This window comes from Rhinatrema bivittatum, chromosome 16 (assembly GCF_901001135.1).
Source record: "Rhinatrema bivittatum chromosome 16, aRhiBiv1.1, whole genome shotgun sequence".
Taxonomy (NCBI): Eukaryota; Metazoa; Chordata; class Amphibia; order Gymnophiona; family Rhinatrematidae; genus Rhinatrema; species Rhinatrema bivittatum.
In genome coordinates, this window is record NC_042630.1 from 32125162 (window position 1) to 32151026 (window position 25865).

Sequence of the window (25865 nt, forward strand, 5' to 3'; positions counted from 1 at the left end):
GCGGGAGAGCTGCAAGGCAGGCTTCCCGCAGGCTAAGCAAGCATGAGATCGGGGCATGGCTGACAGGGAAACGCCGGGCAGGAGAAAAAAAAAAAAATCAGCTGAGAAGCGCTGGGGAGAGGAGCAAGTGCAGGTGACTGAACCCTGCCCGTTCCTTTCTCTGCTACTGCAGAGGGAGTAAACTGCCTGACAATTAGAAGCAATAAGAAACCTTATTTCTTTATCTTATATTCATTTTTTGGGTTTTGTTTTTTTTTTTTTTTGTCAGACAGGGGAATGGACTTCCCTGTCAGTGCTGCCGGGGAATACAACGTCCCGGGGCTCAAGGCAGTTAATTTAGTGGGGGAGTGACTGGACCACCAGTATCGCCCCAGTTCACCAGGAAGGAAGCCTAGACTGAGAAAACTCAAGGGGCAAGCCCTTCTAGGCCCCCCAAGAGCGAAGACACAGCGCTGTCCCCTGAATGACAGAGCTGAGAGGAAAAAAAAAAAACAAAACACAAACCAGTTTCAAAACTTTTTTTTTTTTTTTTTTTAAAGTAGGCACAAAGACCAATAATACTTGCTTGAGCTTGAGAAACAAGTAGAAAGACAACCCCGCAGGGTATAAAGGAATCGCAAGGTGAGCTGCCTGCATCTGCTGGAGACAAATACTGAAGGGCTGCAGGGTAGGCTGTCCTGATATAGGTCACCCTTTCAGTTTTGGTCTGTCTCCACCTGCTGGACAGGAGGCTCAACCCACATTCTGGACTGATCCAGGTACGTACAGGGAACATGCAGTTTCGTCTGATACAGACAGCTCTCACATAAGAATGCAGTCCCCTTATCTATGGCCAGATACCATTAACCCTGAATAAGACCTGGCTATGGGGGTTAGCAGATCAGAGAAACTAAAAAAAGGTGTCAGACTGCCAGTTACATATGCCCAGATAAGCACTCTCTCTGCACCTCAGCTGAGGTTGGACTCCGGAAACCAAATGACCTCACTTCCAACATGCTTACGAACCCAAGACGGCTTATTGGTGCTTATTCCTCGACTTTCCCCGGCACTCTGGTCACCAAAACCTCATCTGCACCTGTACTGGGAATCCGAAGCCTAGGTCACTGCTCTTTCTGCCTAAAAAGTGCGTGGCAGGGGAGAGGATCAAGAAATCTAGAGAAGAGGATAAAAGGGACGGCCATACCCGACTGCGGACCAGTCATCGTGTTTCACAAAGGCCCTCACCGGATCAATAATTCATCCGAGCAGCCCTGCTGGCACGGCATCGTACACCAGCCTCAGCCGGCAGCAGCTCCTGCCCGTAACGTGTTACACCTCCCTTCCATCCCCCATAAAGTGCCCTTCTGGCACAGGTGGAGAGTGTGTTGGAGGACGTAGTCTCCCCCACTGCTGCCAGCTGAAGGAATAAGAACCCCGGCCTGGCAGATTTTAAATCTGTTAACTCTGTGACTCTTGTTTTCAACATCCCCCCTTATTTCCCCTGTCACTTCTCAGGAGTAGCAGGGTAGCAGTTGGGGGCCAGAAATAAAATTCAGAACAAGCCCCGGGACACGAGATCCCAGGCCCCACGCCTCTAGCACGGTGGAAGAGAAGGTGGTCTGTGTTTTAAATTTGCCTCTCCAAAATTCTCTTGGGGTTTTGTTTTTTTTTTTTTAAATAGGAGATGCATCTCAAGATCTGAGTAAGTACGTGGGATCCAGTGCCACGCCAACAGCTGTTAAACAGAAGGTATCATCTCGCCGTCTGAACTCCAGCCTGAAAACAAACACCGATGATGTAAACCAACCTACAATTTAAATTTTATATTCAGACACCACCGTTTCTGCAGAAGCCTGAAGCAGCTCACCCACGGGCCGTTTGTTAATCTTTACATTTCTAGGGATCTGAAGAGAACAAAGTCTAGAGGGGGGGAGATGGGCCTGGACGACAGTTTTATTAACCCACTGGAGAGCACTTCCAACTCCTACCTGGTCAGTTTATATACAGAACGTAACCCACTGCTCCTGCAGGCAACCTCCCCCACTGCCCTCCAAGCCTTGCTCGAAGACTTCCGGACGGGAGGCGCTTACCTCTGCGAACTGCGTCGACGTGGCGTCGTCTCCTCCGCTGCCGCCGCCATCTAGGAAACTGAGTCACAGACAGGGCATTAGAAACAAAAACAGCTCCCCCCCCCTCCCTCCATATCCCCAGCTGGGGATTCCCAAAGCGCAGCACAGGGAGCAGATGCCCTCCCCTCCTGTACCAGCGCCCGGAAGACGCCAGCAACTTAAAGACAAACTTGACACGTTAAAAAGAAGCGAGTGGCCAAGAGCGCTGCTGGATAAAGCAGCAACTTTTCTGCACGAGCAGTTTGAGGGGCTGCACTGGACTGTGGCACACCAAGAACCGCATACATGCCAGCTGGCTGGTTCTAGCAGTCAAGTGAGCTTCGGGGAGGAAGACTGGATTCCCAATCAGCCAGAGCTAACTAACCGGGAATTCTTGCCTGCCTATCTGAAGGAGGCAGGCTCTACAGGATGCACATCAAAAAGCTGGACCAAAAAGGACACTTAGTATTCTGAAGGCAGAAAAAGAGTAGAGTCAGGCCAGAACTGCGTGATTAGCCTAGGACACTGACATGAGGCCATGCCTGCACTGGCACAACCGACAGCATTTCTGTGCAGGGCACATGAAGGCACAACAGGCTCCTCGGATGCATCACTGCAAGAGCAGGTTAACGCCAGGAGCTCCACTGTTTTCTAATACTGAGACAAAACAGTACTTCCCAACCTTGCCACAAATAAATACATTTCTCATTCTCCCTCAACATCACCTGTGGCAGGGTATAATTAGGTCTTACCTGCTAATTGGCTTTCCTGGCGTCCTGCCAGACCAGTAACCTGTGGCATTCTCCCTCCCACCAGCAGATGGGGGCAGAGTGCGATGGCTTCCTCTGACGTCATTACCATAAAGGCTGGGCCAACAGAGAGGAAGTCAGCAGTCTTTTGCCGAAGAGTGGCTTGTCACTTGTACCTTTATATCTTTCTGTACCCCTCTTTTTTTTTCATTTTAAGGAGTCTTAGCTCATCAGCTGATCTGCTTCCTTGTCTGTCTCCCTCCTCAGGGTGATAATTCCCCTGATATTATAGAATGCTGGTTCCCTACTTCCTGCAGTAAGGGAAGCCAGAAAACCAAAAATGTAATGAGAATGGTAATGAAAAAGCAGAGAACGCCCTGCCTTCGCATTCCTCTGTGTTCCCTTGTTTCTTTTATTCTCATTTACTTATTTGGGTACGTATTAACCTCTATTTCTTTTTTTACAGGAGGGATCCAGACTGGTCTGGCAGGACTTGAGGAATGCCAGTTAGCAGGTAAGATCTAATTGTACCTTCCTCATCGACCTGCCAGACCAGTAACCTATGGGATGTACCTAAGCGGCACTCGCCCCGGGTGGGATCCCACGTGCTGCTCCTAGGAGCCCTGTACTAAAGCTCGGCTCCCCTTTCTTGGGAGGCATGATCTATAATGCTTTGTAAAAAGTGGAAGGATGCCCATGTGGGCCGCCCTGAAGATGTCCCCAGGCGTAACCGCTATGAATTCTGTCCAAGACGCTGCCTGTGCTCTCACAGAATGCACCCTCAGACCCGCTGGGTTCCAGTATGTAAGCTGCTGCTACTGTCTCCCTGATCCATCTGGCGACTGAGGCCTTGGAAACTGCCTGTCCTTTTCCGGGCCCTGCCTTCAGGATAAATAGCCTGTTTGATTTCCTGAAGTTATTGGTCACTTCCAGGTATTTCAACAGGCACCTGCGAACATCTAGGAACCTCAAAGTTGGGTTTTCCTATGCACGCCACCTTGCTAAATCTGGGAAGAGAGAGAGTGGCCAATTTGAGGTGAAAGTCCAATACCAACTTGGGCAGGAAGGTGGGTACCGATCAGATTGTCACTTTTACTTTCAGCAAGGATAAGGATGGATCCCTGCAAAAGAGTGCCTTCAACTCAGAGATCCTTCTGGCTGAACACAGGGCTACCAATGTCACCATCTTCAGTGTTAGATCTTAGGGGAAAGTGTCCCTAATGGCTTCAAAGGGTGCTCTGGCTAGCACCTTCAGTTCAGGTCCCACCTTTTAGTGTGGTCTCACCTGCTTTGCTCCCCTGAGAAAACGCATCACATCTGTGTTAGCAGCCACCGAGATCCCCTTGCATGGCCCTCTGGAATCATGCGACCGCTGCTACTTGTACCCTCAGCGTGTTGACCCCTAGCCCTTCCTGTAAAACTGCAGGATCGAGGCGATCTCTGCTTTCATCGGAGCCAAATGTGACTGGTATATGAAGGAGGTGGTCCTCGTCCTTGCCTTTAACAGCGTAGTGTTTACTTGGGCTGAATACCCTCTTTTGTTAAACCTTCTCCTCTCAATAGCCAGGCCGTAAGAGAGAGTCTTTCTGAATTTACCATCACTATTGGCCCCTGCTTGAGGAGTGCCGACTCCCTTATGTACGAGATTGGTTCAGATCTGCGTACCAGGGACACCTTGGCTTGTCTGGCGCTATTAGTACCGCCCATCCTGGGTGTTGAGAGATTTTCCTGACCACCTTGCCCATCGCTGGCCAGGCGGAAATACGCTCGCCATCTGATCTGCCGGCCAGGGCGTCCAACCCCCTGGAACCGCTCTTTCCTTCGACCGACCTTGGTATTCCTCTTTGTTGCCATGAAATCCCACTGTGGAGTGCCCCATGCCCTCCTTATAAAGGACAAACGCCTCTTCTGCCAGCTCCCAGCGGCTGAGAAAATCCACTTGTACGTTTGTCCACTGTGCAGCGCAGAGAGATCCATGAAATGCCTCTCCGCCATCTTCATAAACGAGATCTGCCTCTGTTAGGGCTGTGCTTCTTGTGCCCCCCTTGCTTGCTCACAGAAGCCACAGCGATGTCCCAGCGGACCTGAACCGCTTCTTTAACAGAGACTGAAAGTGGCCTAGGGCTACCCTGAATAGGTTTATGGAGCTTAAGAGTCGCTTGGCCCTGATAAGCATGTTCCCCACCCCAGACGGCGGGTCCAGAGGGGCTCCTCAGGAAAGATTGCTCTAGCCACCACTGCAGACTCTGCCTGCTTTGGGGGATTAATTGAAGTTTCTTCTCGTACTGTTGACCCTGTGGTGACCAGTTGTGTAAGTATGCCTGAAGAGGGAGCACACGAGCTCTCGCCCATGGCACTACCCCAATCACCGCTGCCATGGAGCCCAGAACCTGTAAGCACCTCCATTCACATGGGAGTGGGATCTGCAACAGAGTCGGTGCTTGTTCCTGCAGCTTCCCTAGCCTTCTGTCCGTTAGATACACTCTCCCTAATTTGGTGTCGAAAAGCAGCCCCCTCCCCCATGTACCCCAGCACCTAAGCCAGTCGGAACTGTCTCTTTGCCTTGTTCACCATGCAGCCTAATTTCTCCAGGACCTGAATTGTTCTCTCTGGGGCCTGTCGGCCTTCCTGTAGGGAGGTGTCTCTTATTAGCCAGTCATCCAGGTAAGGGTGCACTTTGACCCTTCCTTCCTTCCTTCCTTAAGAAGGCCGCCACCACCAATCACCTTTGTAAAGGTCCTTGGCATTGTAGCCAGTCCAAAGGTGAGCGCCCTGAACTGGTAATGCTGACTGGCTATTTCAAATTGTAAGAAGCGCTGGAAATCCTTCTTGATGGGAAAGTGAAAGTCACTTCTGGCAGATCTAAGGGTGCCAGAAATTCCCCTGCCTTTACTGTTGCTAGTGACTCCATGCGGAAATGGGGGAACTACCAAGGCCTTGTTTACCTGCTTTAGGTCCAGCACAGGCCGAAAGCTCCCTTCCTGTTTGGGTACTAGAAAATAAGTGGAGTATCCCCCCCTGTGCCTTCCTGACTGGGTGGTACTGGGATAGTGGCCTGGAGCTGGACTAACCTGTCCAACACTCTGCCTCTCTCCTGCTTGCCCTGAATGGGGAGGAAATTAAGGAGTCCTTTAAGGTGAATTTTAACTCTGGGTCATACCCTCTGCTTATTATATCCAGGACCCATTACCTTGGCCCACTCCTGATGAAAGATCTGGGGAATCATGGAGGGGCTGTGCTCCCTGTCACTGAGCACTTTTGTCACTAAGAGGGGGCTTGGGTGTTCCCCCAAAAGGGCTGAGATCTGCCCAGAATTCTAACTGGGAGGGAGATATGACCTCTATTGCCCTTCTGTCTATACTCCCTGGGCCACTGTCTCCAATAACCCCACCCCTCCCCCCCCACGAAGCCTCTGGGCTTTTTTTCCCCAGTAACCTCTGGGGCCTTGCTCCTCCCCAGTCTTTGACCATCTTTTCCTCTCCGAACAGTGGCCTCCCTTTAAAAAAAAAAAAAAAAAAAAAAAAAAAGAGTAGCTTCCCCAGCCTGGTCTTGGCACAGAGTCTGCCGCCCAGTTTTTCAGCCATAATAGCAGTCCTGCCATGACCTCTGTTGCTGCTAATTTAGCTAAGACTCTTATAAGGTCGTAGATTGCATATCTGCCACAAAGGCCGCTGCTAAATCCATTAGGGTCACTCCCACCCTATCTCCCCTGCTTCCTCAGGACCCTGGATTTCTTGCTGAGGCCACATTAGAAGGGCCCTGGCTACATAACCTCCACACAGACACCTGGAGGACCAGGGATGATAGCTCAAAACCTCTCAGTAACGTCTCCACTTTCCTGTGCCGAGAGCCTTTCAGGCAGCTCCATGTGACAGTTTTCTTTGCCACTGCTCTGATAGCTGCATCCCCCTCTAGGCAGATCCAGAAGCCTCTCCTTATCCTGCCGTTCTATTAGGTGCAGCCTCTGCATGGTTCCACGGCTTCTAAGCCTAGAGTCCGGGATCTCCCACGCCGACAGCACGCCCTGCACTGCTGAATGGATGGGAAAGGCTTTGCAAGGTTCCCCTTCATTTTAAGCTTTGGGAAATTCCTCTTTCAGACTTGGGACCTGCGAGACCTTTGAAATTAGGGCTCCCAGCTCATCTGCCCTAAACAAAATACGCACAATCGAGTCTCTAAGCCTCAGGTTCCTCCTCACCACCTCCCCGCCCCGTCCAATCCTCCCAGCCTCAGTGTGACTTGGGCTCCCCCCCACTCCAGAGAAGCTCACTTGCTCTGCTTCTCCCTCATCTGGAGATAGGCTTGGTGCATAGCCAAAATGAAGTCAGAGGAAAATTCGGACTTCTCCTCCCCCGGAGGCTCAGGTTGCCAGGGCTGCGGAGGATTGCTTCGACTGCCCTGAAACCGGCTCCAGAAGCAGCAGCAGAAAGGACGTGGCTCCCCAGCTTCTCGCCCTCACAGCTGTGGCAGAAAGAGCCAGCGACGCTAGGGACCCGTCGGGCCCCGCACCTGCTACACTTCCTCCCCTTGCCTACCTGGGGGGGGGGGGGTAGGTTGTGATGGTTTGGGCTGGGCTGTTTCTCTGCCACTCCACCCCCCCCCCCTTTATTTATTTATTTATTTTTAAGCCACCACTCAGTTTAGGCGATTTTGGGAAGCTCAGACCTACGGAGGCCGTTGACCCTGGCCCCCAGGGAAAGTGAGACTTTAAAGGAAGGTCGCTGCCCTTGAGCCACTCCTCTCACTGCTGGACCAGCGACATCTGTGCTCCATACCCTCTGCTGGAGGCAGAGACTACCTTTACAGTAGTGACGTCAGGAGAGGAAGCTTTCACGCTCTGTCCCCATCTGCTGGTGGGAGGGAGAATTGCACAGGTTACTAGTCTGGCAGGACGAGGAGGAAGATTAAAAATGTACATCAACTCCCCTATATATGGGAGTGGTTGGGCAATAGCACTATATGCCTGCTTGCTTTGTACTTCATTTAGCTAAACTGGTTTGAAGCTTTTCAGCAAGGTTAGGATGAAAGTATAATTCACTTTTTCATTGGTGATGCCCTCAACTTAAAAAAAAAAAACCAAAAAAAAACACCCCACACAGCATCTTCTGAACAGTTTCTCTTTCTTTTCCAGTAATAAGGTGGAGCTGAAAACATGTATTGTGTATCAAGATAAAAATTTTCTTCAATCACATGCCAGAGTTGGCCAAATGCCTAGGGGCAAGGGAAGTGTCTGCTACACTACTGGTTTCATTTGGGTCCATCTAATCATCGCCCCCCTCCTCCAATTCTAAACTGTATTGCCTAGACCTTCAAATTCTCAAAAATCACACCATTTGCCCTCTGGAACTTGAGGCTGGCCTGAACGCCCGTCTGAAGGTGAGCTGGCCTACAGAGGACAAGAGAGGAGTCTTTAATTAAACCTGTTAAAGAGAGAGTGACATTTCTAGTGGTGACGGCTGCCTCCTGCCCCTCCCCTGCATTAGCATTTCAGTTTGACATCTCGCAGCTCCTGAAAAAACAAACATGTTTTTCATAAGGGCTTGCACAGCTGAGAAATGAGACATGTCATGCAAGTCTGGAGCGGCTCCGCCACCCCTCCCGAGGATGGCAGAAAGGAGAAAAAAAAAAAAAAAAAAAGTACAAATGACTACTTATGGACCTGGATGGGAAGAGGAGCTGCCAGGGATCAGACAGTTTGCAAAAACATGGACACCCACCATACAACAGGAAGAAAGGCAACTCCCCTCCTCACCCGATCAGACAGGGAAATTATGAACAGCCACAGCCGCTGCTAACACAGCTTTCCATTCAGATTCTGAGGACAAAAGCTGAACCAACTATACGACGTTAGGTTCCATTTTAGGAGTTACCACTCAGGAAAAAAGATCTAGGCATCATAGTTTATATTACATTGACACCGTTGGCTCACTGTGTTGTGTCAGTCAAAAAAGCAGACAGAATGTTAGGAATTATTAGAAAGGGAATGGCAAATAAAATGGAGGATGGATGCCATAATGCCTCTATATTGCTCCATGATGAGACCACACCTTGAATACTGTGTACAGTTCTGGCTGCTGCATCTCAAAGTATAGTTGTGATGGGGGAAGGAACAGAGAAGGGCGACCAAAATGATAAAGAGATTGGAACGGCTCCTCTATGAGGAAAGACTAAAGAGGTTAGGGCTTTTCAGCTTGGAGAAGAAACGGCTGAAGGGGGATATGAAAGAGGTCTACAAAATCATGAGAGGACATGAGCGGGTAAATGTGAAATGGTTATTTACTCTTTCAGATAATAGAAAGACTAGGGAGTACTCCATGAAGTTAGCAAATAGCACATTAAAACAAATCAGTGAAAATGTTTTCACTCCATGCACAGTCAAGCTCTGGAATTTGTTGCCAGAGGATGTGGTTAAGGCAACTAGCGTAGCTGGGTTTAAAAAAAAAAGAAAGTTTGGATAAAGTTCCTGGAGAAGTCCATCAGCTATTAATCAATAGGGAATAGCCATGGCTTATTGCTGACATTAGTAACATGGGATCTATTTAATGTTTGGGTACTTGCCAGGTACTTGACAGATTGGCCACTGTTGGAGACAGAATACTGGGCTTGATGGACCCTTGGTCTGACCTAGTATGGCATCTCTTACGTTCTTATATACCCAGGATCGTACAAAGCAAATCCCAAAGAATGTTTTAAGACTCCCATTCTATAGCAGTTTAATCCACCATGGCTTTTTGAGCTTACACTAGCATGAACAATGGGAAATTACTTACCTGATAATTTTGTTTTCCTTAGACAGATGGACTCAGGATCAATGGGTTATGCTCCCCTGCCAAAAGATGGAGTCAGATTTCAAAGCTGATGTAACCCTTTGTATACCCCTGCAGTGACCTCAGCCATTCAGTATTCTCTTCAAAAGCCACTGTGGACATACTATTGAAAAAACGATTAAAAATGGATAACTAATTGTACTCAACCAAACACTGAACCCCAGTAAGAATATAGATGCCCTGATATAGGGACTGGATGATGGCTTACCCGTAATCTCTTGGAATAGATATCCACTCCATGGATAAATCCTTGGCACCATTCTTGGGCAGCAGAGGGCGGGATGCAGAGTCCATCTGTCTACACTAAGGAAAACGAAATTATCAGGTAAGTAATTTCTCCATTTCCTAGCGTGTAGCCAAATGGACTCAGGATCAATGGGATGTACAAAGCTACTCCCAATCGGGGTGGGAGGCTGCCCACAGGTCCGGTTAACATTGCCCTTGCAAAGGCTGAATCCTCTTGGGTCTGTATGTCCAGGCGACAGAACCTGGACCACATCACTGCTCGGCAGATATCGATGGGAGACCGCAGCCTAGCTTCCACCCATGAGACTGCCTGAGCCCTAGAAGAATGAGCTTTAACCTGAGAAGGTAATGGCTTTCCTGCCTCCACATAGGCTCCTGTGACTACCTCCTTAATCCAGCGAGCTATAGTAGCTCGCGAAGCTGGTTCGCCCTGCTTCCTTCCACCGTGAAGGACAAACAGGCGGTCTGTCTATCAGACCTGTTCTGAAACTTCCAGATACTGCACCAAAAGCCTACCGACATTCAAATGCCCTAGGCGGTATTCTTCCACGTTCTTGTGCTTATTCAAGGATTGCAACGAAATGGACTGATTCACATGAAACTCTGAGATTACCTTGGGCAAGAAGGATGGAACGGTACGAAGCTGTAAACACTCCTGGAGTCATCCGGAGGAACAGATCCAGACGGGACAAGGCCTGCAGTTCAGAGATGCAACATGCCGAACATAGAGCCAATCAGGAACACCGTTTTCAAGGTTAACAAACGCAAGGAAAGACTGTGCAGCAGCCGAAAGGAGGGCCCTGCCCAAAACTCCAATACTAGATTAAGATTCCACAAGGGACCAGCCATCGTAAGAGTGGCCAAAGGTGCTTCACCCCTTTCAGAAAATGGGCCATGTCCGGATGAGCTGACATGCTGGCTCTGTTCACTTCACCCCCTGAAACAGGAGAGTGCTACTACCTGGATCTATAAGGAGTTAAGGGTCAAGCCTTTATTCAAGCCATCCTACAAAAATTCCAGAATTAGTGGAATTTTGACCACCTGAGGGGGGGGGGGGGGGGACACTGCGTTCCTCACACCAGGCCTCAAATACTTTCCAGACCTGCACATATGCTAGGGACGTAGAGAACTTCTGAGCACGGCGTAAGGTGGCAAATTCTGCTGCTAAATATTTTCGCTTCATCAGGCGAGACTGTAAGACCGAATAGAGTCAGATCCTCATGAAGGACTGGTTCCTGCTGTAGCAGGTCCCTGTGCAGCGGGTGGCACGGTGTGTGTGTGTGTGTGTGTGGGGGGGGTCTTCACCAGGATTCTCTGCTTATCACAGACACCTGGGCCAATCTGGAGCTACTAGTAGGACTAATTCCCTGTGGTGCTTGATTTTGCAAATGACTCTGCCCAGCAGGGGCCATGGAGGGAAGGCGTATAGCAACTCTTCTTCCGGCCAGGTCTGAACGACTGTGTCAATCCCTAGAAACCACTGATCTCTTCTGTGACTGAAGAATCTGGGAACCTTCAGATTGTGAGATGCGACTAGCAGGTCGATGGTAGGGAGACCCTAGCAATCTTTCAGCTGAAAGGCTTTTGCCGACAATGCCCACTGTCCTGGATTCAGACTCTCCCTGCTTAGAAAGTCTGCTCTGATGTTGTCTTTTCCTGTGATGTGGGAAGCTGAGATCATCTGTAGATGTATTTCCACCCAATCCATAAGGAGATCTCCTGTGACACTTGCTGGCTCTTGGTTCCACCCTGGTGGTTGATGTAGGCTACAGTCGTTACGTTGTCAGACATTACATAGACCGCTTGACCCTGGAGCCTGTGGGTGAATTGTAGACACAACATTCTGACTGCCCAGGCTTCCAGGCGGTTGATGTTCCAGAAGGCCTCTTCCTCAGTCCAATGTCCCTAGGCTGTCAGTTCCTGACAGTGAGCTCCCCAGCCCCGGAGGCTCACATCTGTTGGGAGAGCCAGCCAGTTCAGGGAGGACAAGGGTACACCACTGTTCAGATGAGCTTCCTGCAGCTACCACTAGAGCCAAAACGAATAGTCTTGACACTGCGGGTTCTAATGAGACAGTAGTGAGCATTGAAGTGGTCGCATGTGTGCCCTCGCCCACAGCACTATTTCCAGTGTTGTTACCATTAAATCGAGAACTTGGAGATAGCTCCACACCGTCGGGTATATTGTGCTGATCAACTGACACTTGGGACATCAACTTCCTTATCTGCATGGTCAGAAGGAAGACCTTGCCTGCTTTGTGTTGAACTGGACTCCCAGATATTCCAAGGACTGGGAGGTTTTGAGACTGCGTTTGTCCAGGTATATGACCCAACCAAGTTCCTGAAGAAGAGAGGTCACTTGGAGACTCTTCCACGGACTTGGCCCAGATCAACAGGTCGTCCAAGTACAGGTGCACCAGGTTTCACTCTCTCTCAATGCTGCTGCTATGATCACCATAATCTTGGAAAATGTTCTGGGGCGGTGGCTAGGCCAAAGGGCAGTGCCTGGAACTGATAATGGCGACCCAGTACTGCAAAGCATAGGAAACATTGGCATTCTTGACGGATTAGAATATGTAGGTAGGCCTCATAGGTCCAGGGAGGTTAAGAACTTTACCGATTGTACAGCCATTATCACGGAGCGTAGGGTTTCCATGCAGAAACGATTCACTCGTAGATGTCTGTTTACGCTCTTGAGGTCCAGGATAGGGGTGAAAGGAACCTTCCTTCTTAGGTACGATGAAATAGATGGAACACCACCATATATTTTCCTACAGTGCAGGTACTGGGGATTATAGCCTGCATCCTGAGGAGCCTGAAAAGAGTAGTCTTCACTTCCTACTTCTTGTGCTGGGAGTGGCAAGGAGACATCATGAATATGTCCCGAGAGAAATTCCAGCACATATCCTTCTCATATGACTTCCAGTCCCGTTAGTCCAAAGTGATCTCAACACACTGCTGGTAGAAGAGGGACAGTCGACCCCTGATCTCCTCGTTCTGAAAGTGGGCTGGCAAAATTTCAATAGGTGGGTGGGTGGGGGTGGGGGGGGGGGAGTTCGGGACGAACCTGAACCCAAGCCTGTCCCTCTTGGGCCATCTACTACAAAATTACAGACCTCTAAAATGTTGAGTTTCTGTAGGGGCAAAAGTGTTGGGAGCCCCTGGATCAACTCCTCATAGGTGAGCGGTGCTGTAACTGCTCTCTTATCTTCTGGTAGCTGGGGAACTGGAGATTTGCCTCATTTACTGGCCAGCTTTTCCAATTTGCTTCCGAAAAGGATTGATCCTTTAAAGGGCATCTTTGTAAGATTTGCCTTGGAGGTTGCATCTGCTGACCAATTCTGCAGCCATAGCTGTTTTCTGGCCGCCACCACCAAGCCGAAGTATGGACTAGATCCAAGCCCTCATCAGCTAAATAGGCAGCAGTGAGTTCCATAACTGCTTTTGAATTCATCCCGGGCACAACAAGAAGCAATCTGTAAGGTTATTGCTACTGCATCACAGGCCTGTTTAAGGATGGACTCCATCCATCTATCGTGCACATCCTTTAAGGCCTCTCCTCCCCTCCACTGGGATAGTTGTTCAATTAGAGATGGCACAGACCAGCGCATCTTTAGGGAAACTCAAACACACTCACTGCCAGATCCAGCGGGTGTAGAGCTTCTAATGCCCAGCCCCCTTTAAAACGTGCTTCTGGGACATCCCATTCCAAGTCAATCAACTCCTGGATGGCTTTCAGTACTGGAAAGCACAGCAAGAGGCTTTCCATAGGGAAATCAGAATGGGATTCTTCTTTGGTTCTGTCAAAGTCCACCCCAGGAACTCTCAGCATCTTTCGGGTCTGGGAAACCAGTGCCGGCAATTGTTCTCTATGAAAAAACCATAACATGGTCAGATGTGGTTCTGAACCTGGGGGGGGGGGGGGGGGGGGGAATTTCCCCATCTTCCAAGGAATCTGGATCCTCTTCTTCGCCTGTGCGTCCGGGTCCCTGCCAGGAATACCCATGGTGAGGCATGCCTCGAGGTCTGCTGATAGGATTGGGAGAGGGAGGGCTTACTGGCTGAGGTTCCATCTGGACAGGGGCAAGTGAGGTAGCAGACTCCGTCTGTACGAAGGCTCAAAGGCCTTGGAACAATTCCATCCGAAAGAAAGCAGCCTGGTCCCATGCCTAGCCCAGAAGGTATTGGGGTAGGTGCCGCTGAATTTCCCTCTCCCATGGATGACCCAGTCACGGGGTTACTCAGATCCAGGGTACTTCCAGTTAAGGCTGTTGCTGACCCATCCTCAGAATGGGAGGAGCCGGGCTTAGCAAAGTCCGGGGAGGCCAGCTCTCCCTGGGCTTCCTCACAGTGCTGACATAAGTAAGAATCCAGGTCAGACTGTGAAGCCCTAATATGACAAGCAGCGCAGAAAGAAAGGCGCTTATGTTTCTTGGCTGCCAGAGCCAGTGGCGGCAGTGACTGCGTTCTGTCGGCTCACGCTTAAAGTTTTATGCGCACAGATTTCGGATGCCTAGGCGGGATGCGGCGAGGCAAATGCACAGCACACTTGCCCAACTTTACCTGTATTCTGCACTTAGGTTGTGCGCACAGCTGACGCACTGCAGGTACCGACGTTCTATGGAGGGTAATATGGCATGCACAAAGACACGCAAGATGGCGCTTGGGAAAAGGGCTTTGGCTGTCACGGCTGTGCTCGGCTTCCTGCACCTGCTGCCTTAGCAGCAATGTTCCTATGCCAGGAACCGGCTACCTGACCAATGCACACCTCTGAGGGATCTTGGAAATCGCCTCAGCGGGGGAGGGACCTTTAGTTATCACTGCAGGAGAGTGGGGCTCAATTTTTTTCTCCAATTTAAAATGTAGAATTTCTCCTTCCTAAAAGTACAACAATCCCCACAGAGAGGTACGCCCACCATCTGCTGGAGATGGAGAAATACTGAAGGGCTGAGGTCACTGCAGGGGTGAATCTAGGGTGATGTCAGCTTTGAAATCTGACTTAGTCTCCTCCTGCTGGCAAGGGAGCATAACCTATTGGTCCTAAGTCCATCTGGCTACACGCTTACAGGCAGATACAGTAAAAATCACGGGAAAGCGCTCGCTCTCCTGTGTGTGCGATTCAGAAAAAAAGATTTAAATTAGGCCCGGCGGTAAAAAGAGGCTCTAGGGACATTAGTGCGTTCCTAGTACCTCTTTTTAGACAGGAGCAGAAGCTGTCAGCAGGTTTGACAGCAGACGCTCAATTTTGCCGGCGTCTGTTCTCAAATCCACTGACAGCTACGGGTTCGGAAATCGGACGTGGGCAAAATTGAGCATCCGGTTTTCAACCCGCGAGCCAATTGTAAATTTTTTTTTATTTTTTATTATTTTTAACTTTTGGGGCCTCCGACTTAATATCGCCATGATATTAAGTCGGAGGTTGCACAGAAAAGCAGTTTTTACTGCTTTTCTGTGCACTTTCCCGGTACACGAAGAAATTTCTGAAAGTATTGTGTGGGGCTTGGCTGCACATTTTGCTTTCTGAATCGCGCAGGAATACCTAATAGGGCCATCAGCATGCATTTATATGTTGCGGGCGCTATTAGGTTCGGGGGGACTGGACGCGCGTTTACAGTGTGCTCCGCCGGAGCGCACTGTACTGTATGGGCCTGTAGGAAAGTAAGAATTTTAGCCCACTCCTTCCCAAGTAGGAGCATCGCCGTCAGTCACACTAAAATACATTTGTGCTGCCTTTTCTGGTCTTATGAGGCTTAGTTCTGGATCCTTGACTGTCCCTCACGCCAGCATTTCTCAGCCCTCCCCTGAAGGCACATCTGGCCAGTTGGGTTTTCAGCATTTCCTTGATGAATATACACTAGGTAGATTTGCATACACCGGTTCTTCCAAGGTATGCAAGCACGCTGCTAGGAAAGACACATGCACGTATCCAAACTGAGCCTGAAATGGGGCAGTGACTACACGCATACTTGCTTTTTATCTTTTTTTTTTTGCCAGGCCCTACCAGAAGGACATAAGCCCTGTAATTATCCATGCATGACAAAGTTTGGGTTTTTGTTTTTTTTTGGGGGTGTGGGGGATGATTACTAAGTGCTGGTGCTGCATACGACTTGTTTATTTTATAATAGAGCTGCCATCTCTCCTAGGGACATTAAGGCAGTCAACAGCACCACAGAGAATATATCACACCCACCGTGGCTGAACCACAAAAGGGCCAAAAGACAGACCACAATAAATATGTAGAACATTCAACAGCATGCCAACCTGGGAGACCGGGATTCCCAGCAGGAGCTGGGGACAAGATTTCAAACCAAGTAAGAAAACGATTGCACATTATTACCAAAATAAGATGACTATTACAGCAAGTCATGTGTGCCACTAAAAGAGAGAGACTGCCTCGAACGCCAGTGGGCAGGGTCTCCCCGTGAGGCAGCTCGGCACAGAGAGTCAGGAAAAACAGTACAATCTGCATTTCCTATTTTCCACAGGAGGAGATTACGTTTTCTTCTGCACTTTTTTTTTTGGAAGAAGTGTGCACCTTTTACTAGGGTCCCAGCTTCTTGCTTCTCCTTTTCTGCCGTTTGCTCTGCGTTCATTCAGTCACACATCAGCAGCGCAGGAGTTTTCTAGCGAGGGACTCTACCCCCAAAGTACTTAAGATTCATAAAAGGAACTTTTTAAAAGCTTACCACATTCATATAACTCCAGGAAAGAACAATCTAAGTAAATAACTGTACTAAACATGGCAGCCGACATTTTTCTTGTGTGTGTGTAGCTAATAACGATGCCTCAGTATTTCTCTCCCCCCAGCTCATCGGGCAGAGTTCCTACCATCACTGCGCGCCTATCACTTTGGAGGGTGACAAACTTGAAAGTGACCCGGGGGAGGAGGGGCACACACATACCTGGAATCGTCTGTCACTTCTTCGATGAAGCCCGACTCACACCTGGGGCAGATATATTCCTAAAAACAAGAGAGAGGGAGGAATTTAGCAAGATCATGTTGTAATTTCTTATGGAGCAGTGAGAAAAAAAAAAAAAAGCAATCCAGGAATAGATCTGAGTGACCAATGTTCCTAACGGATGCGAGCTTGTCTAGCGTTCCATTCACCAGACTCTGCATCTTATTCTGAAGATAGGGAACATCTGGCTCCTACCCACTGCTGGAAATCTCTGCAGTGAACATAGGCCATTTCTTTGCTCCTGTAGCTCTTGCGCTCTCATTTAGTTTCATCTCTCCTAACATCTGTATTCACTAATTATCTCCCACAGCTGCGCTTTGCCTTGCAGGATCCGCCTGATGGCGCGGTAGCTGGGAGTTTTGTACACAGCGCAGAGTAAAACAGGCAGGGCTCTCGGGAGGTGCAACTCCCAAAATAGCAACACAACAGCGGCAGCTAGAGCTACGACCATCAAGCTTCATTATCCTAATAGGAGACACATAGCAACTAACATATGTATATATATATATATATACACACTCAAGAAGCTCTTGGTTCATGCCCCATGATGGGTTAATTGCATTAACAAAAAAAAAAAGGATTAAGTCACAAACAGCAGTTTACAAGAATTAAAAATGTAAAGCTTGTGTGCGCATGCTTGGGGGAATCCCGAATAATCCTCTGATCTGGGGCACACCCCCCTTTCCATATACATAGCAACACCGCCCTCCCATCAGAGCCACGTCCATGTCCCTCCAGGGAGACCTAGCGAGATGCTATTGTGAGCGGCCGCCTCCCATTTGGGGCACACTTGCATCATGCGTCACACTGATGATGCGGAGATCGTGGCGAGATGCCCGGGTACTGCAACCAGCGAATCTTGTGAGTTCCGGCAGTTCCCTTTCCCCAGTTTGTATTCTGCCATGTTATGGACCAAGCCGTGTGGCAACTTCTCTACTGCAGAGGAGGGACCGTGGTGTGTGTGTGGGTTACTGACCCATCCACCCAGCTTATTACCAGCACTGGGCATCCTTTACAGATGGGAAGAGGCATTTCACATCTGAATGCACGAGACGCCCACTACGCCACAGCACCCAAAAGGAGGGCAATACAGACCAGTAACATCAGACACGGTCATTCCCAACACCCATCCTACAGCCTAAATTACAAAGATGCACTCAGGATTAATAAGCTAGGTTCTTAATCACCTTATAAAAGGCTGAAGCAATCAAAGTCCGTAAAAGTGAAAGCAAAACAGAATTCCATCAAGCCACATTCTTTTAAATGTGATGAGTTTTAGGAAAAACTAAAAAAAAAAAGGGGAACTCCAGGTAGCTAACTTTCCAAGTCAGGGGAGAGTGGTTCCTGGCGGTGACAAAGGGTGGGTTTTTTTGGGGTTGTTTTTTGTTTTTTTTTTTAATAAGAGGCTACATTTATAAAGCAAAAAATAAAAAAAAAATTTGTGGCAGCGTTATAAAATTCCTAGGAGCCACAAGACCTTGCTGCCTAAAATTCAGAACACCCCCCCCCCCAATTATATACATACTAAAGAGAGCAAAAGAAGAAAAAAAAAATGTCAAGCAGAATAGCAAGAAAAGTGAGACGTTAAGGAAAAATGCTTTCCTGGTACTAAATGTTCTAAATAAAAGGTGCCAGCTTTGCATTGTAGGTTTACACTCTGCTACTAGAAACGGGTTTCCTGAGGCAGACAACTACCCAGAGCCCCACAACACACCGAGGAAGCCAGCCAGGAGGGCAGAGAAACTGGATTCTGTTCTCTCAGCCTCGGATGCCTTGACCTGCTTCTCTACACAACGCTGCAGCTTGGGGACTTGATCCCAGGTGCTGTAAGTGCACTTCCGATGTGCTAAAATGGTTTAAAGAACTGGCTGGACATAAAAGAACGTCTGTCCGTAGTCCAACCCGAACAGACAGGAAAAGGAGCAGAAGTCATTTAAAGCAGTCTCAAGGACTGATATGTGCCCACTGCTTTTATGTTTAGCAAGCTGGACTTTGTTTTAAATGCCTTACGGTGGTGCCATCTTGCTCCATGCCCACGTGTGGGTACACTCAGGATCCCTCCCCCTCATCCTACGGAAGGGACAGAATAAAAAAAATCAGATCAGGAGAGCAAGGGACACTCAAAAAACCTATAAAAAAAAAGGAGCACGAGATTCTCTATATGTGGTCATATCAAACCGGAAATGCTACAAGAAATTCCCCAGGAGAAACCCTGCTATCTCCTGGCAACTGTTACAGGAACAAACACTCAGCTCTTCAACAAAGTCACTACTGTTTCAGGAACATTAAGCCCCTCTATAAAAGGGCATGAGGGCAGGGTAAAAGCAAAACATTAGGGATGGAACTGCCAGCTGCAGAGTGTATTCCCCCGGCTTGCTCACGAACAAGAAAGGTTACAGACTTTTCATGAGTACAGACAGACGTACAGGGTCAGTACGACATCTTCTATTTGTGATGGACTGGCACATCTCTTAATACATGATATGAAAACATGCATGCAGCTCACAGGATTCACACACACACACGTCTGCAGGATGCAACAATCAAACCAGAATGGAAACAGGAATTTGACTGAGTGCATCTAAAAACAAACGTACGCTGCCATTTTGCAGCCAGAGTTAAGACTTGAAAGCAACCGAGGCAGGGTCCTGCTTTTAATAAACATCGCAGGCCGATCTCTGAGCACCGCATGGGCAAACTTAGCCTGGGAAAAGAGAATTCATGCGAGATGGGGGGGTGGGAGGGGGCCACCAAGTCAAGAACCGTCACAGACCTCCTCTAACACCAGCACAGTGAAAGGACAGATGCACATTGTTCAGAAGATGGAAGGCTCTCGTGGGGCTCTACAGCTGTGCTGATCACATTAATAACCGATTCTCCCACCAACAGTAGCAACCTTTTCCTACTGCCTTGGGGACAGTCTCTTATGCACATCCATACAGGGCTGCCATGTCTGGTAGCACTACAGAAATAAAGTAGGTAAGTCCTAGGTACTCAAGTAGACTGTAAGCTCTTTGGGGAAGGGTCTGCTAAACACTTTTCCATCTACAGCACAGGAAAAAAAAAGTCTGTAGTACTCCTGGTCCTAAATACATTTGTCATAAAGCTCCCTGGTGCCAACGTAAATCGCAAAAGCTAGTGAGAACCGGTACAATTAGTAATGGCATGTAACCTCAGTAAAACTGCAGTGTTACCACTGGCCTGTTCAATAAAATATTGTTTCTAACTGAAGTACTGAGGGTCTCATTCCTTCTGCTCAGGGTACAGACTAGACTAGCAATAGTGGAAGGTATAACAATTGGATAAGCTAAAATACAACCATAAGTTCAGTATCCAACCTTCCAATTGCTTAAAAGGTCTATAGGGTGATCCGGTGGGGGGGGGGGGGGCCCTCCAAATGATCATTGCATCCGAGGCCAAGTGAAAAACTCTGTCTTAACCCTAAACCTGCCTATCCTAGCCCGTAGCTACATCACCATTTTTTAAAGACTTCAGCATTTTTAAATTCAATCAGCTGACCAGGCAGCACTGTGCAAAGCCGTGCCGGAAGACAAAATCTTGAAGAGGAACCATTTCTCATAATAGAAAGAGAGACTCAGGCAGCAGCAGCAACTAACAGGAGCATCTCAAACTGCTGACGTCATGTAACAGGGCACGTCTAGAAGATTAATGCCCTGTGCCTTAGCCAATCGGACTGCCTATAATCCAAGTCCACATTTTTATTTACCTTGTAATACTCCAGTCACACCGATTGGCAAACCAGGGCTGACGTCAACAAAAAAAAACAGATCTGCACAGATTAACGGGATCTAGCACAGAAATATGTGACTCTCCATCCTTGAAAACATGTTTTCCTAAAGAAGCTGATGCTAACAAAGAACTCACAAATAGAATGCATCAGGTCATTCCAACATTATACTTGGAAACAAAACCTACGCTGAACCTGCCAGCGCAATTAGTTTGTTTCTATCCCCTAGGATGGGATACGATAAAATAAATCTGACTGGAGGAGAATTTAGGGACAGGGGAACCCTCAAAACCTCATCTCCATTTGTAAGGGAGTCCCCATGTTATGGGGACCCTTTGTGATCCCTCAGTGAGTGGGAGGGAGAAGAAAGCAAAACGGGTACACCACAGTCTTTATGCCTCTGCACGTTAAAATTAACAGTCTGATTTGGCTGTTAATATCTTGTGGTGAGGTCTTGGGACCCTTGTCATAGTTCCAAAGCAGGCTCCCACTGAAGAACCACAGTCTGCAGGCCTTATTCATGATCTTATGACCACCCCCCCCCCACCCAAAAAAAAAAGAAACAGTCAAATGGGTCCCAGGTAAAGTAGTAAAAACAAGATCATAGAACAGCAGCTTATTTTCCGTTTCATTTTCCAAACTAAAATAACCTATGACAGGGCACAAGAAGTTGGCTGTTGGGCTTGCAACCACAGCACTCATGCTTAGAATATCTAAATGTGAGCACATCACCACTCCTCATTTGGATGTGCTGTATACACACTATTATTCTGCAGCATAAGTAACTTTTACCTGTAACAGAAAGCTAATTCTTAACCTTTGAAAGCTAGCATGCCAGGGTTGTTTTTTCCCTATGGTAAAAGGGCTGAAAACAAAAGGGAAAGATTTAATTGAATAAATTATTTATATGTTTTAGCAGCTGATGGATCTGTTTACATTAGACCCAAAGTGACAAATCCATGACATCATGGGGAAATTATACTTGTCTTTAAATGAATGGCACTGGGATCCTTAGTAGGGAAAGATATGCTCTAAGCAGCTACTGATACCCTTTTTCCTTCCAAGGTAATAAGTAAACATTTTTTATTCCCTCCTCTATACCTCCACTCAAACATACTAGCTCGGGCTTCCTAAAGGGAAAAGTTCTAATAGTGTGTTTATTAGGGGGGGGGGGGGGGAAGGGGGGTAGCACCCGGGTCTCCAGCAAGCAGAATCACAGAATCTAACTACAGAGTGGAAACATCCCTTTCCAAGCCACAAATCAAAGTCAGGAACAATAGAAATGCAGCAGCAGTGAAGGCATTTCCTCCTTTATTTCCACCTGGTTAATTCTGGATTTAGTGCATCGGGAGGAAAGGGGAGAGTGGGGGCAAGGGGTGTAACACTTTACCACTGGACCATCGAGTGTGCAAAAGGGACTTTAGGAAGGGAGCCTCCCTGTGTTAGAATAGACGGGCTAATGTCCCCATAAAAAAAATCCTTGCAGCATTAATTAAGGGGGGGGGGAGGTTAACTTTTCATATTGGATAACTCCATTTTAGTGAAATGCTTATACTAGTATTAAACAACAGATCAGAACTATGACATGCACTCTTCACACACATTTGGTCAGGAGTGATACCTCCCTAGAACATTCAAGGGGAGATGGGGTGGGGGAGGGGAGGTAAGATGTTATTTACCCCCCATACACTTGGTGGATATAAGCCCTACTCCTCACATCATTAGGGACTAGGTAACTCGCCCTCATTAAGGGGAGGGGGGGGGAAAGCAATGCATCTCCCCCCAAAAAAAATTATCACCTCTTGAAGGCTCCCCAGGACCTCCATGTGCCCCCTCTATATGGGTAAGGGGAGAGACATAACTCAGTCTGCCCTGCACACCTTACATCAGAAAAGGAAGAGAGATATACATCCCAGGCCCCTCCACTTCTTCAGGAGTATCCCCAGAACCTCCCCACAACCTAAAGGGGAGAGAGACCCGGGGTGAGGGAGAAAATACGTCCATATCCCCCACTCCCCTGTATTGTGGAGAGGGAGGGAACAGGACCATACTATTTATCTCTCCCCCAATAATGAGAAGAAGGGCGATACCCCCAGCCTCTCCCCACCCCCATCTCCAGCGGCCCCTCCTCCCTCTGCCAGGCGCGGCCAGTCCTTACCGGCAGCTTGGGGCTGACCTTCCCTTTGCAGCAATGGCAGAAAAAGCGATGCTGGGACACAGCCGCTGCTGCCGCCTCCGCCATTTTCCGCCACCACCGTCTCCTTCCCCCTCCTACTCCAACTCCGCCGCCACCTGACGTCAGACCTCCAGGGCCACCGAGACTGGCGAGAAGAGAGCACCCGCACCGGAAGTCGGCCGACCACGTGACTAGCCGCCGCCAGCGACGTCGTTGCCCACGTCGGCCGGGCGTGAAGGCACATGACCCGAAAATATTCTTGGGGGGGGGGAGTCCGGTTGCCATGGTGCCGCAAGGCCTATCGCTGAAGTCGGCCGTACGGGAGGAAGAGAATTAAAAATATTTTCTATTTGACGTTCAATTTATTTTAATAGTGTTGGTTGGAGAGGAGCAAGGAGGAGTTAGGAAGCGGCGACAGGCTCCAAAGTTAGACTGCAGGTAGCTGCATGAGGCCATCAGGTATTAATGGCAAAGTGTAAAACGAGCAAAATGCTCAAGTTATAAGGAACTATTGGGAGAAAGTGAGAAATGGGAGCGGGGTATGTTTATTTTTATTATTACTGTTTTAAAAGAAAGCCAGCAAAGCAGTCGCGGTTGCGAATGATTATTATGTATTTACTTTTGTACTTAGTTTTTATTTATTTGGAACCCCCACCCCCAAACAAAAAAAGCTTAACCCTTCAGTTACAGTAACATTTCGGCAACGATTCATCCTAGTGAACCCGTAAATATTTTGTTTTACTCAAGGCATAATTAAGCTCTGGAATTCGTTGCCAGAGGATGTAGTGAAAGCTGTTAGTGTAGCTGCATTTATAAAAGGGGTGGACAAGTTGCTGGAGAAAAAGTCCATAAACCATTATTAAGGTGGAGTTGTAGAAATCCATTGCTTATCCCTGGGATAAGTAGCTTGGAACTCTCTACCCCTTGGGATCCTGCCAAGTACCTGTGACCTGGGGTGCCCACTGTTGGAAATAGGTTGCTGGGTTTGATCGGCCTTTGGGCTGACAGTATGGCAACTTATTATGTTCTGTAAAAAAGGTGCGAATGGTACATTAATTGTGTGATAGGCCAAAAGGAAAACCGTGACAGGTTGCAATAACCTGATCTTTTGAGTTGTGCTCACACTGAGATTTATGGAGATTGTGTTTATGGTGAAAATGTTTAGTATATCTGGACTTTAGTCTTCTTCTGCCTCTAAATTCACCTTCCCCACATCTTTTACTTTATAAACTTTTTACAGCTTTGAAAACAAACATCACCCTTGTTTATAATTTAATGCATACCTCATTCTGCAGGGACCTGAGTAAAGGAAATAGTTACAAGTGTGTTAAGTTGGGTCACTAGAAAAAGTTTAAAAGTTTATATGTTAACCTTTATTTCTAGGTAAAGAAATTAACAGAAATTGTATGAAGGTGTCAGGCCTGTAAGCATCCCTATATGAGGAGCGTCAGCTTCATTTGTAAGTATGTTGGTCCTAGGAAGGGACTTCTCATCTTTACGCATTCCTTGCCCTGTAAAAGATCGTTGCCTCTACCCAGATGCATTGTTGATTTTCATGTTGCCAAGGCACATGAACCTCTCTCCTGTACATCAGATGCACACTGCTGAAAGACGGGCCAGAGTCCTGGAGAACTACAGGATTACCTTCATCAGCCCAGTCTCTTCAGACTGAGAATTAGGGCCAGAGATTACAATAAAAGATGAAGCAATGTAGACATGTCATTTGCTCTGCTGATAAACTACACCATCATCCTTGGTCAAGTGACTTCCCTGTACTGTTGATTTCTGAGCCGTATTCTCACTTTTACACATAACAAGCTTTAGGGGTTAATGTCTATTTTTCAGAATTTTGCTAACACACAGCATTGTCTTATAAATATGTATATGTTTAACAGATGTCTTATACATATATGTTTATTTGTTTAACAGACATCTTCTAATACTCCGATGATAAGATGACGCAAGCAGAGATTAAACTATGCTCTCTCTTGCTGCTAGAGCACTTTGGAGAAATTGTAGATAAAATAGGGACACACCTGGTCAAGACTGGTAGCCAGCCGCTGCGTCTGATTAGCAGTGACACAGCGACGTCGCTGGATCAGGTAACGGAAAAGCATACAATTATTATACCATGCTGTACAACTAAACTAAAGGACAGCACTCATGCTGCCTAGAAGGATAGCTCTAGAATCCAGTTAGGTACAAGGGATTTTCTGGCAGCCAGTGAGAAATCTGCACCTGGCTAGAAACAAACTTCCGTGTATCTATTCTTGGGGTTCAGGATCTGGGATTTTTTTCACACTCTAGGGGTTCTGTGTACTATGTTTTTTTTTTTTCTATGGACACAACATGGGGAAACCCCTTTAATACGCCAGGCCATAAATTTGCATTTGCTGACATGCATGATAGTTTGTAATTACAGTACATGCGCTTTATAAGCAACATCAAGAAAGAAAACAGGGTAGGATGCTTTAACAAAAGATTTAGCAAAGATTAGAGAATCCACAAAGCTTATTTTTTTCTGAAATTTATGCATGGTCTGCAACATAAATGTAGAGTTTCTAGATCATCACTGACAAAAACAGCTGATTGGTTGACAGTTTTCCACTATCTGATAACTCTGTCCAGGTTAAGAAGGCGCTTTGTGTGCTCATTCAGCACAATCTGGCAACTTACCAGCTCAACAAGCGAGGCTTTGTGGAATATGAAGCTCACTATGACAGGGTCTTGAGGATCCTTCGATACCCACGCTATATTTACACTGCCAAAACCTTGTATGGTGACACCGGGGAGCTGATTGTGGAGGAGACGCTGCTCAATGGGAAAATGACTATGAGTGCCGCAGTGAGGAAGGTTGCAGACCGGCTGACGGAAACCATGGAAGGTGGGCCTAATAGCATAGCCAGATGAGGAGAAGTGAAATCCTCTTCCCAGAGTCATTTCCCATGGGATAGAATTTCTGATCTGATTTTTTTTGGTTTCATGACATTTTGATTACTCTGGAAATTCCAACTGTTCCAGGCAAGCCAAAGAGCCCTTGAGGTTCAGACCACTGGCAGTCTTGTCCATGGCTC

At 47.8% G+C, this 25865-nt stretch overlaps 2 protein-coding genes across 6 annotated transcripts in view; one reads left to right on the top strand and one right to left on the bottom strand.

Moving 5' to 3' along the window:
- The window catches only part of RNF115 (ring finger protein 115), a 35773-nt gene extending 12845 nt beyond the window's left edge, over nt 1-22928 (bottom strand). Inside the window, exons 1-3 of the mRNA XM_029581052.1 lie at nt 22774-22928; nt 16811-16869; nt 2070-2127 (exon numbers count right to left, since the gene is read on the bottom strand). Of these exons, the coding sequence (XP_029436912.1) occupies nt 2070-2127; nt 16811-16869; nt 22774-22857 (201 nt within the window). The 5' untranslated portion in view covers nt 22858-22928. The remainder of the gene's footprint in view (nt 1-2069; nt 2128-16810; nt 16870-22773) is intronic.
- Nucleotides 22929-23020: 92 nt separating this feature from the next.
- The window catches only part of POLR3C (RNA polymerase III subunit C), a 30240-nt gene continuing 27395 nt past the window's right edge, over nt 23021-25865 (top strand). For 2 of the 5 annotated variants that reach the window (XM_029581049.1, XM_029581050.1), the window contains exons 1-4: nt 23021-23250; nt 24175-24250; nt 24721-24893; nt 25420-25675. In XM_029581049.1, coding sequence (XP_029436909.1) covers nt 24747-24893; nt 25420-25675 — 403 coding nt within the window. In that variant the 5' untranslated portion in view covers nt 23021-23250; nt 24175-24250; nt 24721-24746. Of the gene's footprint in view, nt 23331-24174; nt 24251-24720; nt 24894-25419; nt 25676-25865 lie in introns of all 5 variants that reach the window. The other 3 variants (XM_029581047.1, XM_029581046.1, XM_029581048.1) reach the window with 3 other exon arrangements.